We start from the raw sequence: 19,374 nt of genomic DNA, 5'->3' as shown, positions 1-19,374 counted from the left end.
GATCAGTACAGGGAATTGATGAAAAACCAAAATTAAGTGGGAGTGTTTAATTTTAACAAAATTAAATATCCCTTTTGTTTACGTTTAGTTTGAGGAAAGCTTATCTTCTCCAAGGTGTATGCAAACATTAACATTGACCACTTGCATAATAATTCTAAAAACTCTAATTGAAATGATGTGTTTTTGTTCTATTCTAGCTATGGAATTTCTTCTTTTGTTTCACAATTACTATGAAGTGTGAGTTGGAAACTGCTTAGGGCAGGACTAAATAAAAATGGAACTGACAGATTTGGCTAAAATCCAAGTGGATTATTTTTCTTCCACATCTACAGCTTTCCATTATTTTCTCAAGAAATTACTTTCCTATGCTATTTCACTTGTTCTCATCAGCTCCCATGGATTCAATTATCTCTATGATCATGATTCCCAGAACTACTTATCTAGCCCTAATCTTTTTCCACCTCAGTCTCCCATCTCCAAATGCTTCCAGCTTTTCCTGACTTCCTTCAAGTCCCAGCTAAAATCCCCCTTTCTATAAGAAGGCTTTCCTGGATCTCCCTTAATGCTAATCCCCCCTTCTGTTAATTACCTATAATTTATCCTGTGTATTTCTGGTTTGTACATAATTGTTTGTAGATTGTCTCACCCACTAGACTGAGCTCCCTGAGGGCAGGGACTGTCTTGCTTTTCTTTGTATCCTCAGGTTCTTAGTACAGCTCTTGCCACATAGCAAGAGCTTAATAAATGCTTGACTGACTATTGGACATCTTGAACTGTCCTGTAGACATCTTAAACATGTTCCAAAATGAATTCATCAGCTTTCCCAAGCCCTCTCTTCTTCGTAACTTCCCTATTACTGTCAAGGGCACCACCATCCTTCTAGTCATCCAGGTTTCATCCTCAACTCATCACTCTCTTACCACCACCCCCATATCTAATCAGTTGCCAAGTCCTATAGATTCTACCTTCTCATACACACCCGCTTTTCTTCTCTGAGCTATTACCCCACTGATGCAGGCCCTATCACCTCCTGCCTGGATTACTGCAATTGCCCATTGGCAGGTCTACCTACCCCAAATCTCTCCCCACTGTAGTACATCTTCTACTCAGTCATCAAATTGATCTAAAGAGCTGTCATGACCACATCACTCTTCTATTCAATCAACTCCGTTACCTCCAGGATCAAATATGAACTCTCTGGCTTTTAAAAGCCCTTCAAGACATGGTCCTTCCTACTTTTCTAGTCCTCTTACACCTTAGTCCCCTCTCTGCACTCTGTGATCCAGCAACAGTGGCCTCCTTATTGTTCCTTGAACAAGATAATCCATCTCTTGACTCTAGGCATTTTCACTGGCTGTCCCCCATGCCTAGAATTCTTTCCCTCTTCATGGCTTCCTCCAATCTCAGCTAAAATTCCTTCTACAAGAAGCTTTTTCTGATCCCTTCTAATGCTAGTGCCTTCTCTCTGTGAATATCTCAAATCAATCCTGTATATAGATTGTATATCATTGTACCCCCAGGGCTTAGCACAGTGCCTGGCACACAGTCTGATTGTACTAAAATCCAAATGATATCTTACAGCATTTTCTTGATCTACTAATTAAGGAACCCTGTCAAAATTAGTCTGGCACCACTTGTTCTTGCTGAAATCAAGTAGCTTTTTGAGGGGTTTCCTTTTAATAGCCGTTTACTAAAATGTTCTAAAAATCTGGCCGAGAATCTATACAATACCAATTTCATTATCCTGTAGTTTGTATAATCTTCCTTTTTTTGGGCATAAGCACCCTTCTTCAGGTCTGTTAGAACTCTCAATGATCTTTCTCATGATCTTTCAGAAATTCATCTGGTCTAGGTGAAATGAATTTTATATCTCTTACTATTTCCTTATTTATACTATGTTTTAACTCTTTTCACCTAGCCCTAGACCAATGATTTTACTGATATAGGGGAAGTCCTGAAGAGAAAGTTCCCTTGACCAAAGACAGCCAGTTGGCCCTGGCTCTGTAATTTATAATCCCAAGTGAGCTTCCAGGGCTACTGAGGGGCCAAGTGATGTGCCCAGATCACACAACCACTGTTTGCAAGGTGGACTGGTGTCTAGGTTTTCCTGATTCTATAGCCAACTCTGTCCAGTTAGAGCTGCCATTTTTGTTCTGTCCTTGGGAAAACAAAAGCAAAAATAACAGGTTCTGCCTTCTGTAGGTAGTTATCAATGTCCCCCTCTCCTCACAGCAGGGGTCCAATCCTTTTTGTACTTTTTTTTTGACCCTGGGGAACTTAAATAACTTCCCAAGTCCCAAACCCTTCTGTTGTCTTTAGCTTTCCTGGTTAGCTCCAGCTCATTCTAAGCTTTGGCACTAACGTGATTTTTACAGGATTATTCTACACTTTTGTGATCATACTGTCCCCCATTGAAAGTATTAGACAGAGATAAGCTGGACTGTGGAGGAACAGAAAGAATTTCCTTTCCTTCCCCCACTAACATTATTTTTTACTAATTCATTCACTTGACTTACCTTTTTTTAACTTCCCTAATGAACTACCTACTCCTTGAGTCCTTTTCTTCAAGTCTTTTCTCATTTCTTTTTCTCCTCCCACTTTTCTTCAAGTTCTCTCACATTTAATCTCTAATATTAAAGTTGGTTTGCCAAAAAACAAAACAAAACAATGAATGTAATGCAAATTTCCCATGCTCTCCAAATTGGTTTAGAATACTCAGCTTTGTCTTCCAAATTGCTTGTAGGCAGATAGTTCACTATGTAAGAACTTCTTTAAAATTTTCATATCCTTATTTACTATATTGTTTTATCTTAACAACTTGACCAGAGGTTTACAAACTTATTTGGCCTACTGCCCCCTTTTAAAAAAAAATTACTCAGCACCCCCACCCCCAATCTACTTTTCTTAACCTTTTAATGGTTTTTTTTAAAATTTGCATCATTTCAAAAAAATATGAAATATTTTTTAAAAAATTTAATAATTTATTGTAAATTTCTGGGTTTTCTTCCTGCATTGAAATTTTGATGATGCAACATTGACCATGTAACCATATAATATTATATTGTAAACAAGTCATTATACCCACATTCCTGCCCAGGCATGTTGGACTTCCCAACAATGCACTGCCTGCCAACACTTGCTTGTTAAGACCTGTTGGTGGACTTGACCACTGATGGGTTATAACTTGTATTTTGTGTGTTTATTCGGAAAATAATGTAATCACTATGACTTTAACTTTGTTACACAACAGATGAAACATGTATGAAGTTTTTCCAGATTTTCTTCTCTTCTCTTCTTTCCTTATGCTTTCACCACCGCCTTATTTTTATTCAATGCCCCCCAATTGCTACTACTGCCCCCCTGGATCGTACCAGCACCCCTCAGGGGGTGGTATTGCCCACTTTGGGAACCTACAAACTTGACAATTATACCTTCCTTTCCTTTCTCTCAACAATATGGCAGCTAGGTATTACTTGTTTCTTTGCTCCATCATTTTCATTTTTACCATTTCATTCACTTAACTTACCTTTTCTTACTTACCTTTCCTTATGAATTACCTAACTGCTTGATGCCCTTTTCTTCAAGTTTTTTTCGTCAGAATTCTCCTACATTTAACTTTGTCTTCTTCACAAGTCATCCTAACCACTTTCACCATTTCCTTTTCCTTATTAAGCTCAAGTCCTCCTCCAGCTCCCTTTGCCACACAGCCTTCTCCTTTGGAAGCCAAAAGTAGGATTGTAGATTTATTCTTTCTTTCACAGCATAGACTCAGTAATGTTCTATAAGGCACTATTTTCCACATCTAAATCCTGTTCATCTTCAATCCCAGGTCATCCTCACCAACTGCTTTTTCTCTCCTAACCCAATTACTCAATATTCCTAGAAGAAATCAGAAAACTATACAGCATCTGTCACCAATTAATGCCGTCAACTGGGCTCTCACCTGTACAAGGTAATTTACATATCTGATTTACCACCTCCTATACTTTCTATTAACAACTGTCCCAAACTTCATCTCTCCCTAGGTTCTACTCTTATTCCCTTCTTCCTTTTCAGCATGACTTGTCTCTTGCTTTTTGGGATTTTAGACCATTTGCACTGGGTTCCCTCATTTTCTCTTCAAATCTTCTCTTTATCTTCTCCTTTTAACATCAGTCTCACAGATGTACTACAAAGAGTAGCTTATGCTTATACATTGCAAGATCCCTTGTGATTTCTGACCTCACCAGTTCCTTGACATAGCTCTCAAAGGACACCAATGACCTTTTAATCAATATGATTGCTCTTTGGAAGCAATGAACATTCTGCAGCACTTTAGATTATTGACAACTCTATGCCTGGATAGACACAGACTCTTGGTTTATGTGACAGTAGTCTCTTATGAGTCTCATGATGCCTGACTGCACCTTTCTCTCTCTTTTGCTGGTTCATCCTCTTCTTCTTGCTCCTTAAGTGTAAGGGTAATAGCTCAAATTTCTAGAGGTATAGAAAATGATTTTATACACATTATTTCATTTATCAATACTACCTTGTAAGATCATGCAGGTATTATCTCCATTTTACAGATGAGGAAAGACTTCCATGATCCCTTCAAGACTAATTCTCTGACGCTATCAAGTCACTCACTCTTCAGTTATTGTTACTATAGGAAAAAGGATGCTCTCAATTTCTGTAATATTATTTTCTGAGTGCCACTGGTAACAGCATAGAAATGCTTAGGAAGACAACATCATAGCAGTATGATACTAAAATTGATTTAAACTGTTTTGAATGTTAGAAAAATATCTTTTTTTTTTAAATCAGCCTAATGAAGTTATAAAACGAACTACAAGAATTTTACTTTAATTTTTACCTTCCTGGCATAACCAAATTACAAATTTATAATGTTCACTGTCATTGGAAAGGAAAATGACAACTTTTACGTTCAGAGCTATTTACATTATCTTTATTATGTGACTTGATTAAACTTTTTCCTTCAAAAATGCAAATGTTTGTATTTAGCACTAATCTAATTTTATTGGTGCTACATCCTGCTAAATGGATTCGACAAAATATGAAACAAAAGAAAACTGAAGAAAACAGAAATGGGGAGAGGGGAAAGGAGATATAATTCAAGGTTGAGATGATGTTTTTCAAGATATGTTAGGAAATTAGCTACTCCTTTACACAGTAAGTAGCATTTTCAAGCATAGAATCTTTTTAAATATGAAATGCAACAATGTACCTATCACTCTATATAGAACAACTTTTCAAACACTGAGGATGGTACCTGTACAATGAATTTTTTTACTATAGAATAAAATAGTGCTTCTCATGAGAATCAAACTTTGTGTATTTGATTGTCACAGGTTATCTGTTGATTCATTTTATGGATATAGGTAAAAAAAAAATTGGACAGGATTTTTAAATGACACTGACAAACTCAGAAAAAACAGAACTGAAATGGGAGCTAGTGCTTAGAGCTCAAAGATGGGGATTTACCAGTCACAGCAGAAAAACAGGGTCATCTCTGAAAACAGTAGGAATCAAAATCTAACTAGCCAAAATAGAGTATTAAAAAGCGTTGACAGGTATTTGAGGTCATAGGGAAAATAAAAAATTTCAGCAACATTGCAATCATTTTCCTTCCCTCAAGGCAGTATATGATAAGATATGATAAGAAAAGAATGATCTGGTCTTTATAGTCACAGATGCTGTCTGCTCCTTTTTTGGACAGGGGTATTAAATCTACGCAGAGCTATGTAGATTAACCAAAAATTGTTTGCCTGGTGCTTGCATCAAACATGTAGATATGATGGCTAAAAAGTTATGAGAAATTTGTATTTCACATATCACAAAATTTTATTTCTGTAATTTTTAGGCAAATTTAAACTAATTTTATTCAAAATATAAGTCTACATTAAATTACAATATTAACAATCTCTAGACATAGTTCTTGAACTTAATATATATGCAGTAGAAATCTATTTGGCTTCTATATACTACATCCTGTAGAACCAAGAAAAGAAATAAAAGCAATGGAAATGATGATGCCTGAAGAAAGAATAAGGACTTTAATACGAAAATCTGTAAGATGTCACATTTTAAACAATGCATGTTTTAAAAGGGGGATTTAATTGTGCACAAAATCAAATTACATAAATTTAGTATTTTCTGAAAAGTATTGCTTAAACACTTATGTCATGATCAAAACTCCTTTGGTAGCTTTTAATCAAAATGAAACATGCTATTATGCAAATCCAGTAAAATATACAGAGGTACTTGTAAATGTTATCACAAAAAGTATCTTGCTCATAGTTACCATACTATATAGCTACATAACTTCCATTCTTTAATTCAGACCCACTTACATATATACAATATGAAACAAGATACCAACAAAATTCTTTTAGCCTCTCTAGACAAAATAACCTCTGCTTTCACAACATCAAGACTTTTAAAAAGCCTTTGATAATTTTTTTTTTTTACAGTGGTAGAGCACATAGTATGATTACTATCCTTGTGTATGACTGTAAAAACACAACCAAGGTTTACTGTAGCAATACTATGGTTACAGTAAATAAAATCAAATAGCAGTGACCCTAATGCAAAAAACTGGGTCCGCTAGACTCAATCTTAAAATGTCAAACAAATAAGAACAAACCAAAAAACACAAATCCCAAACAGGAAATTCACAAATGAATACCATAGCTAAAATAAAGAATCTGATGGTTCACTATATTTAAACATAAGCATCCTCTTGGCACTTCAGAGATCTTACTTAGAAACCTGATTTATAAAAAACCAGTCTGCAAAGTTTAAAACTACCTGAAAATAAATGAAACAGAAATAGATACTGGTATTCATGGTGCATAATTCAAAAGTCAGTGTATTTGAACACTGACATGTTTCTGCCTAAGTGTTCATTAATTAAGGTTTCTTGTTTTCGTAAATACCTAAGTAATCTTTGTAGCTAGAGAATGCAGCATTTAGGGTCTTCTTTTTTTTTTTTTTTAAATGATGTGCATTCATGATCACACACAAATCCAAACCAAACTTTCGGTGTTTTGTCACAGAAAAAAAGTCCACAAGAGGAAATGTCTTTTAATTGGTATCTTCCTGTCCAACTTCAAAATTATTTTGTACAGAGCAGTAGAAACAATCTTAATGGTCTAATAGAATAAGAGGAAGATTGGGGGTGGTGGGGTCAGGGAAGAGGAGATGTATGCCATTTAAAAATCACTATGCCTTGTAAAGGATGAACCAAGAAACATTTCCTTTGCTTTTCTCATCCACAGCAGTGCATGCAGCTGATTGAACCATATGCATCAACCTGAAAATCTGCTGAAAGTAGGTCTGGAAACAGCATCGGTATGTTTCAGTGTCCTGAAGATACATTCTAGTGTTTTATAGAAAACAGTCTGTTGTCGTCTTCATTATGCAACATAGTGGTACTGATTAGGGTTGTCTTTGTCTCTTTCCATATAGTCTCTGTCTATTAGAGATTCAATTCTCTTTTTCAAATCTCCAGGCTATAAGAAAATATTATAGTGGTGTTAGATTTCCTAATATAGGAGATGATTAAAAAGGAGCAATGTATTAATATCCACCTTTATATTTGCTCTTAGAAGCTGGAGAAAGCAATTAGTGAATTTATGAATTTTCCTGTGTATATATCATTAATTCTAAAGTTCAGATGTTAAATGTTAGCTTAAGTCATGTTATAACCAGCTATTATTATTTCCCTTGAAAATTTTTCCATATAAAAGTGATGATTGATGGTTACCTGATGTGAAATTTAAAAATTGCTTAGTAGTTACTAATCAATGACTGTTAGGCAACTGTTAGGCAAATATTTTTTAAAAAGGAAAATTTGTTAATTTTCAAATGTATCATAGTCAACAAATGTAAATATTTCCTTCAACTATTATACCACACATAATTACATTGGAAAACAGAAATACCAGATGGTCCTAAGGATATTTGTGAACACCAATATAGAGCCAGCATGGGTTCGTTAAGAACCTCTGTGTCTTTTTTGACAGGGTTATTATTATTACTGGTAGGACTGGGAAATGCTACAAAGACTGTTGAAAAGCCTTGCAAAATCCAAGTCCAAGAGTATGTTCTCTAAGTTTTCTTGTGGGCAAGACATAAATAAATGATAGAATGATAGTAAAGTGGATCTTGAAATGGCTGAACAACTAGAACCAAGCAGTGCTAATGAATGAATCAATGCCAATGTAGAGAGGGCTTTCTAGGAGAATGCAACAAAGCTCAGTTCTGTTCAACATTTTTATCAATTATTTGGATGAAGATACAGATGGCATGCTTATCAAATTTGTAGAAATCAATATATTATATTTAGTTATCAGAAAACCACCTCTGGTTCTATACCTTATCCTAACCCTTTTTAATAATATGTTGTCAGATGTAGTAATGGAAAGTTCATATTTAAAAATAGGTGTCAATGGGATAAACAAACCAAGCAAGACAAAGGGATAAACAATAAACAATACCTTCTTTAGACTAATAACTGTTTCACACATACAGACATTATTTTTGCTGTTGTGATGTGTAATTCAAATGAAAAAGCACAAATGAATTCACAATAGCTTTTTGCTATCTATTTTCTCAAACAATAGATAAAAATAGCATAACTATCATTCAAATGGGGATTCATAAAATTTTTCATTGTTAAAAAGGACCATTCATATTCACAGGTTTGAAATCACTAGGATAGACAATTGTCATCCAGTTAAAGGATTCCAATTCTATAAAACACCTCTTTCACATGAGTCAAGTATTAGAATCACTTAGGGAGATATGAAAGACATGAGATGAATGGGAAGAAGAAAACATAGGAAGGTAGGGCAGCAGAAATAGAGATATTAGAAAAAGATAGTGGAGATTTAGTGAGGGAAATATTTTCAGAAGAATTTTCTCTATCTTGGCTTAATTTACACATCCTTGGATAGCGCATCACTGAAAACTTTTTGTCATCAGCATTAAGCATGGCTACTTAAAAGAGGTTGAATAAGACCACACCTATTAAGTCATCCAGCTTTTTTCCATCTGGAATGAGTTAGATATCATACCATTAACTCTGACATTACTTGCTATATGATTATGGATTATTACCTCCTTGTTGAAATCAGAGAGTAAACCAAATCTGAGAGCACAGTGCAAAGAGAATTAATCAAAAGCCGGTCCCAGAAAAATTCAGGTTAGGATCTTGGAAACAGGATTGAGAAGAAAGAGACTAATATGGTTTGCCACTTTATCTTCCTCACCTGTAATCATTTCTGTTATCCTCTGAATTCTTTCCCAAGTTCTACAGAAAATATTCTAGAAGGTGCTAACTAATGTAAAATGGAAAAATTTTCAACAATAAATTGTGAAAATCCCTTCCATCCATGTTACTTTTGTTAACTTTTAAAGTAACCACATGCAGTGACCTTCTGAATTCTCTGAGAAGGTCGCAGTGTACACATATTGAGGAAAAGTCCATGCAGAAGACTAAGCAGTATCCATCTTTTCCCTGAAAATATCAGCAGACTCACTGTTAGAGAATTTTAAAAAATCTGGACTAAAGGTCTGACCATTACTTATGTTTCTATACTCAGTTCAAAAGAAGATGTTAATTTTTGTGACGCATGCTCAGTTGATATGTGTGATGAGATTATGAATCAATTCCTTGATAGTCAAATGAACAAAACATACTTGACCAATGGTTAGTTAATAAAATATAATTGAGTACTGTAATTCAATTTGAAGATGTTATATTTACCTTTACTGGAAATTTCAGCTGATTATACAATTCAGAAACTAGAAGATTATGACCAAGGGTCTTCCTCATCTTCATTATTCGTACAATAGCGGCATCAATCTGATATTGTCTATCCTGAAACACTCGTTCTGTGGTGCTAACTTGTTCTTCAACCTAAAGTTTAATAATTACAAAATAATGAAATATAGGAAACTTTTCAAAATTAGTTCTTTAACATCCTTGAATTCTAGCGAAAAAAATTCTACATGGCAGGCCAAATCACAAATCAGATATAGATTATTTTGTTCTGCATTATAAGATTTTTAATGAAACCAATTTTTAATTCATTAAGTAATAAAATATAACTTATATAACACCTATTATATGTCAAGACTTTTACAAATATTATCTCATTTGATCCTTACCAAGCCTGAGAGGTAGGTGCTATTATCCCCTCCATTTTAAAGCTGATTCAGACAGAGGTTAAGTGACTCACCAGGGATTCACATAACTTAGTAAGTATTTGAGACTGGATTAGAACTCAGATCTTCCTGATTCCAAGCCCAGTACTCTATTCAATGTGCTAACAATGTGCTACCTAGCTGCCTCTGTATATTTTAAAATTTTAAGTGTAATTAAAGTCTTTTAAAACCTTTTTTCTCAGGAAAAAAAATATTGAAATCAACAGATTACATGCCTACTATGGAAAAGAACTAATAATGGACATTCATAGAGCACTCTAGATTTAGCAAGTACCTTACATATACATATTTATATATACATACACTTTTAATTTGATTATTTCAACAACCCTCCATTTTACAGATGAGGAAATCAAGGCTCAGGAAGGCTAAGTGATGTGACCAAAGGTCTTCCTGACTCTCAGTCTAGCACTCTGAATTGTTGCCTCTCACATGAGCAGATCAGAGGTATCAATCTGAACACATCACAAATGAACATTTCATAGAGAAGAACTTGGGGGGAGGGGAGTGTTAATGTAGGAGTGTGGCACACTGGGAAAGAGTGCAGGGTTTGGAGTCACAGCACTTACCATAACCAGTATGGTCTAACGTAAGTCACTTCCCCTCCTCTGGGTTTCCTTATATGAAAATGAGGGGGTTGGACTAGATGACATTGAAGATTCCTTCTAGCTTTTAATTTACAGCCCTATGTCTATGAACTCACGGATAGGTAAACCTAACTGCACTCGCTGAGATATGAAAGAAAATTTCATAAATCAAGGCAATAAATCAGCAATCTACATACATAATTAATTTTTATCTATGCAAGAATTTTAGGATATTTCTTATCTGAACCTCTTTATTTTGCCATTTGTAACAACTCTAGGTACATAAATAAGTCAAATATTTGAATTATTTTAATTCTATGTTTAAAAAAATTATCTTTGCAATGTTTTCTTTGTAAATAATTCATGTAAGAAAGTGATATAAATCTTAAGAGACTAAAAACCAGATTTCTAATCAGGTGAAGTGACTTTGCTACAATTTCTTTTCTTGTAGAAAGCCTTTATTATACAAATAGACATGCCACACAACGCTAAGCCCAAGTAAAAATATTTAGGGGGAGTTATTTTCAATTCCAAGATTAGATTAAAATAATAATAAAAAAGCCTTTTTAAAAACTCATTCTGTCTTTTTTAATTAAAAAAAGACCACTCTGAGTGAGAAAAGATTTCAACCCTATATTTGAGTAAATGACATAATAAAGGTCAAATTCTGCTAAAACAGAGATACTCCAATAGTTTTTATTTTGTTGGCTTTTCTTTGCATTGAGTATAATTCATTATATATTATAATTAAGTTATATAGCATATTCAATAGAAAGTATCTTGCTTTACCATACTATAATTTTCACAGGTTTGTTGATTCAGATCTGGTAAGGACTATAGAGATAATTTAATCTAGCTTTATTTTTCAGATGAGGAAAACAGGCTTGGAAAGGTTAAAGTAACTTGCCAGATATCACACAGGCAATAAGTTACACACAGGGTTAGGATTTGGATATAGGTACTTGAAATTCAAATCCTGTGCTTCTTATATTGTAATTTTACCATTTAGGATTAATAATCCTAAATGGTAAAATTATAATATAAAAATAAAAATATTCAGGGAAACAGATATATATCTGCTTCCCTAAATGGACACATAGTCCACATATTTAAAATTGTTTTAACTATTCACCTCTCTATATTCCATAATGTCAATATATTAAAAGTCTGATTAGCCCCTACTTTTCATAATTTTTTCTCATATTTATATTTGTTATGAAAGTTATGCGATAATAAAGACTGAGGCTGAGCCGGGAAACCCACACCTAGGAAATGGCCTGGACCCTACTTCCTGAAGAACGCCCAACTTGGGAATGACGTTGGTTTGTGCGTGGGCCACTCGGATCACCACAGAAGTGAGGGCAAACCCCTCTAATCAGAATGCTGTGGGATAAGAACAGACAGGCAAAAATGTCCCAATCAGTCTGAGTGCCTGAACTAAGGAGGCTGGGGAGGAAATTAGAGCTAGAGGACACTGACAGGTCTTGAGCTCAGGAACAGCAAATCCTACAAGAGAGAGAAAGTCAGAGTTTCCAAGGAACTGAGGAATGGAGGAGACTTTCTACCACTGATTCACAGGGGTGAGGCCTCAAGTTTTGAACAGAGAGAGGAGGGTCGTAACAGTTACTAAAGGAGAAAGGAGTGAATCAATTTCTGTCTATTCTGGCATAGGGGCCAACTGGGAAAACCTCAAAGCCCTTAGGTTTAAGCTTAAAATTTAGGAGATTTGGGTCTTTATCATAGAGCTGTCATAGGCTTAGAGGTAGGACATAGCAGAAACGGAGAACATTGCTTGGAATCTTCAGAGCTTACAGCAAAGCTTATAAAGAAGCAGTAGCTGGCAATCCAGACAGACCAAATCAATTTGAACCAAGACTGACACACAATGAAGATCATTTTAGTACTGTAGCACCCTGCTGGGCCCCTGTAGGAGAGGTGGGGTGAGATGGTAGTGGACATGTGTTTTGTGCACATGGCTGAACTAGGAGAAAGATAAGGGGGTCTAGCTCATACTTTTCAATGGTGCAGTAAATAGGTTGTTTCCAATTTATTACTAATATAAACAGCAATGCCAGGAATCTTGGTAAACTTCTTAAAATTTCCCTTTGTGGTTTATTTCCTAGGGTTATATTTCCCCAAACTAGAATTATAAGGTTAGTCAGTATGGACAGTTTGTACTTTTTATACATTGCTACCCTGACTTCTACAAAGTATGTGCTAATTTATAGTGGCAACAGACATACAAATGTTGACTTATTTTGTCACATCTCTTCCTTTTATTAGGCCTCACCCAAACTGAGTTTTATCATTAATAGTTACATAATGATGACAAAATTATTTTTAGTCATTAGTGAGGCTGTGTATGCTTGTATGTGATCCTGTACTACTGATTATCTCCTTATGTAGGAGTTGTTTATCTTCAACAATGTGAATTACATTATTGACTATGTTTGTATCAGTTTCTTATAAACTTTGGATAGTAAGCTTCTATCATTTATAATGAACATTAAAAATCTTTTAAAAAAATCTAATGCAGTCACAATATAGAATACTTTGGCATATATTTTTGACCTGTATTAACACAAGGAAATTTGATCATAAAATAAATGAACTGACTCTTTAATAAGTACATCATAGGAATATAAAAATAAAATACAGAATTTAATACATACAGTTTCTTTCATCTGGATTTGATTTATCTTTATTCTAAACAATTTGTGCTTGAAATCTCCATTAAAGATGAATTTGTCTCCATCATCTACATCCTTGCCTTTTGGACTTTTAATCAGTACTCGTGCTTTACCACAAGCCAAAGACTGTAAGGTTCTTCGCAATTCACTGTCCTCTGTATATAGGAAAAAAAGGTAGTTACAACCTGACATTTAATTGAATAATACATTTGTAATTACTTAAAGTCATTCTGATAATACAATTAAAGAATCACCATTTTATACATAAGAAGAGGACCCGATTTACCTATCAGTCAAATTTTATTACAGACGTACTATGTGCCAGGCACTGTAAGGTGTTGTGTGAATAGTCTTGAAGAGAGGGATCCATTAGGAGGGGGTGGAGAGGAGGGGTTACATTTCAGGCACTGAAAGCAGATACTACAAAGGCATGGGGGGGTGGGAGATGGCATGCCATGAGTGAGGAACAAAGAGAAGGCCCATCTGGCTGGATCACAGAGTATAGGAAGGAAAGCAGGTATAATGAGAAAGGGTGGGGCCAAATTATTAATGGCTTTAAAAGCCAAACAGAGGAATTTTTATTTTATCTCAAGGGAATAGGGTATCACTGGAGTTAACTGAGTAGGGGAGGGATAAGTCAGATAAATGCTGCAGGAAAATCAGTTTGGCAACTCTGAGACTTGAAGCAGGGATACTGATTAGAAGCCTCTACAGTGCTCTAGATAGAGGTAATGCAAGCCTACACCAAGTTGGTGACTGTGTAAAGAGAGGGCATATCAGCCCCTACATAGTCATGTGAGAAGACAGATAGGAGTGATGCAGAGAAGGGAAAATGGCCTGATTTGGAAACCTAATCATTATGTGAGGTGAGAGGGAAGGAGGAGCTGGGAGTAATTCAGAGGTCATGAACCTGGGAGATTGAGGATTTGGGAAGCAAAGAATACCTCTAGTTGGGACATGGTAAGTTTGAGATATCTCCAGGTCAGTCAGTTTGAAATGTCTATTACGTAGCTGGTCACATGGGACTGAAGCTCAAGGGAGAGGCCAGGGCTGCATATACAAGTCTATAATTCTTCTATATAGAGATTATCTGTGAGGTAGTAAAATAATTTATTCCCACTTTATAGATGAGGAAACTGAGGCTGAGGGAGATTAAGTGACTTGTCCAGAGTCACACAGCTAGGATCTTGGGGAATACTCAGTTAAGAGTTCTGTTGCAAGGGAGATTGAGAAGGTAGTAAGATTGGTAAGAGGTGGCCCAGGAGAGTAATGAAACCCCCTATTAGTGTGTCCAGGAGGAGAGAGCAGTCAATAATGTCAAATGCAGCAGAGGTCAAGGATAAGAAGTGAGAAAAGACCATCAGATTAGGCAATTAAGAAATCATCAGTAAAGAGCAGTTTCAACTGAGGGACAAGTCAGAAGCCAGGGTGCAAGGGAATGAAGAGGGAGTGAGAGGAAGTAGACGCAATAAATAGAGACAGGTTTTTCTAGGGAGGAGAGAGAGAGGTTCACAGATTGAGGAAACTCTAGGGTCTAGTTAAAGTTTTTACCCCATGACACACACAGCACTCATGTGCTTGTGCACACACATTTAATATGGCAACTGTTCTTGCTGGTGTTCCCTTCTCAAGTTCCTCCTACTCTTTTCTTGCCCTCACTATCACTATCCCCAACAACTGCCCCCATCCACAAATAAAAATTGTAACAATTATACTGAAACAAATTTCTGCTTAATTAGTCGTGTCTGAAATTCTCCATTTTAATCTGCAACTACAGTCCATCAGTTCTCTACTCATCATTGAACTTCTGGAGTCATGACTGGTTACCATACTGATCATCAGAGTTTAAGTCTATCAAAATTTTTATCCCTTACACTCATTGTATAAATTGTGCTTTTTTGTTGTTCAGTTGTGTCCAACTTTTCATGACCCCCATGAACCACAGCACGCCAGGCCTTTTCATCCTTTACTATCTCTCAAAGTCTGTCCAAGCTTGTTTGTTGTTTCCATGACACTATCTATTCATCTCATCCTCTTTTCCTCTTGCCTTCAATCTTTCCCAACATCTTTTTCCAATGAATCACATTTTCTCATTATGTGGCCAAAGTATTTAAGCTTCAATACTTGACCTTCCAGTGAATAGCCTGAATTAATTTCTTTAAGTATTGATTGATTTGATGTCCTTGCTGTCCAGGGACTCTTAAACACCTTCTCCACTACCACAATGTGAAAGTGTTGATTCTGCAGTACTCAGCTTTCCTTATAGTCCAACTCTCACAGCTATTACATTGCTACAGCAAAAGCCATAGCTTTGACTATATGGACCTTTGTCAGCAAGGCGATGTCTTCGCTTTTTAGTAGTATGCTGTCCAGATTTGCCATAGCTTTTCTTCCAAAGACCAAGCATCTTTTAATTGTTCTTTTGGTTTTGCTCAATTCACTATATGTCTGGGGGAGGTTTTTTAAGAGTTAAGGAGACATAGACATGGCTGAAGGGAGTAACAAAGCTTAAAGATTACAAAGAGAGAGAAAGGATGACTGAGGGGGGGAAATCTACTGGAGAAGACAGAAGGGAACAGAATCAAGGACACATCTAGAAGGATTAGCTTTGGCAAGGAGGGTCACCTTATTATCAGAAACAGGGAAAGAAGAGAGACGGGAGTGATGTTTAGGTTTTAAGATTAAGATAGAGAGCTCATTAAAAAAAAGACTTTAATTTTCTCAGTAAAGTGGAAGTATAATCTTCAATGGAAAGGATAGGCAAGGGAGATGTATAGAAGAGGCTTGAGAAGATAAGAGAATTTGGAATAGCTGTGGAAAGTAACAAATAACACTAACTAGGGTTATAAAAGCATTGCCTCATTGTAGAGAGAGCCCAGTTGAAGTTAAATAACAATTCATCATGTATCTAATCAGCACAATTGCCTGATTTCCTCAAGCTCCATTCTGATACAGATGGTGGCAGCAATCCAAGGTTGGATTTCAGCAAGAGTTAAGCAGCAACAGGATAAGTATATGACAGTACAGAATAGGGTGATGGCGAATTGGTTAACTATAGGGTCAATGTTGGGAAGGGAGCAAAGAGAAGTCATAGAAAAGCACTAAGTACTCAGAGGGTGGAGGGACAGGAGGTTGCTTTGAGGGTGAGGAGTAGGGAAGAGATGGAATGTTAGGAGGTTATAGTCAGATAGAAGATTCTCAGATTTTCTGATCAAAGAAGTGGTTAATGGTGACAGCCAGGGCGTGACTATTCCTGAGTAGCTGACACAGAATGTAATGGTATCTGAGGAGATGGAAGAGTTGAGAGGTTAGGGAATTTGAGGTTGTTGTTGTTTGTCCTTCTTTCTCAAAGGTTCCATGACATCAGGAAGGTGATGCCATGACTTCCAGGTGAATTGAATTTAAGTGAAGAAGGGCTACACAAAGTCACCTGCCTCACTTTCTCCTCCAGAGCCTTCTGGGTCCAGGGGCAAGATACAGATTAGGATGACTGGAAATGGCTCTCAAGGGAGTCTGAGGTAGTATTGCCATGAAAGTTCAATCCCATAGCATCAAGGCAGGAGTTTGGGGAGGAAAGAAAGTGAAATAGGTACTGAATTCCTCAAGAAATAAGGGTAAAATGATATAGCATCTAGAACAGCACCAGAAACAAATAAGTGCTTTGAAGATGGTATCTGGATACTGTGAATATACAAAGTCATTTTCCCTACCTACACCAGTGGCCATTTTTATTTCTTCAAAACTGAATTCATCTCCTTCATTAAACATGATGAGCACTAATGTCTGGAAGAGTGACACCTGAAACTCCTTCTTTCCCTAAGGGGAAAAAAAAGGTAAATAAATTAATATTTATTTCTGAAACAGTATACCCCCTGGCCTCCCAACCCCACCCCCATGCTAATCTCTTGTCCTTACCCTACTGAGTTCCTTTTAAAGTCAATGGGCATTTTCTTCAAAAGTTAACCAATAGATTTAAGAAGGAATAAAAGACAAAATAAATAACAGAAGAGAGGAAGGGGGAGCTTAGTGGCTAGATAGTTCAAAGTTAGGAAGACCTGGATTCAAATATCAACTTCCCAGTGTCTAAATTCCTAGACCTCTAATACCATGCTATTAATTGTAGCCTGTCTGCACTGTTAAGAGGAAATTCCTTGCTAGGAGCTCCCCAATGAAATCACAGGCTTAGTCATTTAAAAAAAAAAAAAGGAAGGGGGGAAGAGCAGGGAGAACCAAAGTTATGAAGGAAGAAAAAAAATTATTTTTATTAAATATTCCCATTTAGGCTACAAATTAGCAGCTGGCTGCCATATGTATAGGTAGAAGGAATTCCCACATTAATGGGACCAAAAGTCCTTGATTACTAACTTCCTTACTATTTTCCCAAAGGCTGCTGTTGAAAGGCATGAGACTCTTTAAGCCCAGGTTCCCTGTGTAAGTCTGATATACACCACCAAACAGAAGCTCAGTTTGGCTCCATTTACTTACTTTAACTTTTTTTTTTCCCTACAAAGAATCTCTCTCAGAGATGGGTCAGTTTTTTGGGGGAAATAATTCTTTACCAAATAAAACAGGTGAGATCATCTGAGCTAGTTTTGATTCAGAATTATTTATCATGCCTACTTAGACAGAAAATGAGTTTGTGCAAAACAATGTACCAGAAGCATACTGCAAAACGGAAGATAAAGAGATTACTGGGCATATGCACACAAAAGCATTTCTTTAAAAATTAAATTGTTATCAAAGCTCATGCCATTATTTTGATGTTTAAAATTTATAGCAGATTTTCCTTAAGATAAACCAGAAAATAATTGTTCTTGCCTTTTCTAATACAGATAAAGATGGAACAAAATGTAACTGAGGAACATTCTGGTTATTTAATACCTTAGGAAACACGACATAAGTTTAAATTTTAATTGCAAGTATTATATTACAGCACTAAGTTTTAATTTATTAGAAACTAATTTATTTTTAAAGACAAGGTATTTGTATTGTTTCCCCTGTTCTTTGGCAATTCCTTAATTGCTGAAGTTGCCTAAGGTAAGGAACATAGCCTACTGTATAGAATTAAGTGTCACTACTGGATGATTTCCTTTTCTTACATTCTAGAGAAGAATCACCATTTTTTTCATACTGATATTTCCATGGGGGGAGGGGGAGAGAGAAACTTTATTTGTTTAAAATTTTTTAAAAATCCTGATAAAATGATTATGCTTACGAAACAAAGTACATGAAACGGATGCTCAATTAACATACTTCTTTGAACTCTGCTTTCAAAACAGCATGTCCCAAAGTGGTTTGCCACTGAAGCTTTCGACCACTGTGTTTTCCAAGATAAAATGTCTTAAATACTTCTTGAAGTTTAACCATCTGTCAATATAAAAGGGAAAAACTTACTTATGCAAAATTCTATTTACCTAAAAACCAAAATTTCTTCACAGTCTAGATTTAAATGAAAAACCAAACATCTCAGATTTACTTAAAAAGAATAACTGAGTAGCTCAGTCTTCTTCACATAGCTTTTATGAAAATTATTTTTTAACTTAGATGAAATAAAGTTTTTTGTTTTCTGTTTGATGGCTGTGTTGTTAGAAGTGTTACTGGCTATTTATGCCACCATTTTTCAAAATTACAATGCATGGTTCAGTCATTTTCTAATTGGAAAATTATATGCTAAAAAAAATAAGTAAACAAAGGATGAATCTATTTAAACTTGTTTAATGAAAGTTGTGCTAGAATCCTTGCTATTCGGTGAACAACGTACAAAATAGAAAAGTTCTGTTACTCTAGATACAATTGAATAGTGCTAATTCTTCTCAGGAACTGTACAAAAGATATTCTGAATCTGTTCAAAGTGAACCGACATTTTC

General features: G+C 35.7%; 1 protein-coding gene across 1 annotated transcript in view; it reads right to left on the bottom strand.

The window, feature by feature from the left end:
* Window positions 1-6,960: 6,960 nt before the first annotated feature.
* LOC114046195 (cullin-4A) overlaps window positions 6,961-19,374 on the bottom strand; it is a 65,336-nt gene continuing 52,922 nt past the window's right edge. The window contains exons 16-20 of the mRNA XM_027866440.1: window positions 18,761-18,874; window positions 17,218-17,323; window positions 13,490-13,662; window positions 9,770-9,922; window positions 6,961-7,511 (exon numbers count right to left, since the gene is read on the bottom strand). Coding sequence (XP_027722241.1) covers window positions 7,416-7,511; window positions 9,770-9,922; window positions 13,490-13,662; window positions 17,218-17,323; window positions 18,761-18,874 — 642 coding nt within the window. The 3' untranslated portion in view covers window positions 6,961-7,415. The remainder of the gene's footprint in view (window positions 7,512-9,769; window positions 9,923-13,489; window positions 13,663-17,217; window positions 17,324-18,760; window positions 18,875-19,374) is intronic.

The sequence above is a fragment of the Vombatus ursinus genome, unplaced genomic scaffold (assembly GCF_900497805.2).
Source record: "Vombatus ursinus unplaced genomic scaffold, bare-nosed wombat genome assembly UNPS02014781.1, whole genome shotgun sequence".
Classification (NCBI taxonomy): domain Eukaryota; kingdom Metazoa; phylum Chordata; class Mammalia; order Diprotodontia; family Vombatidae; genus Vombatus; species Vombatus ursinus.
This window is presented reverse-complemented; position numbering and strand designations above follow the sequence as displayed.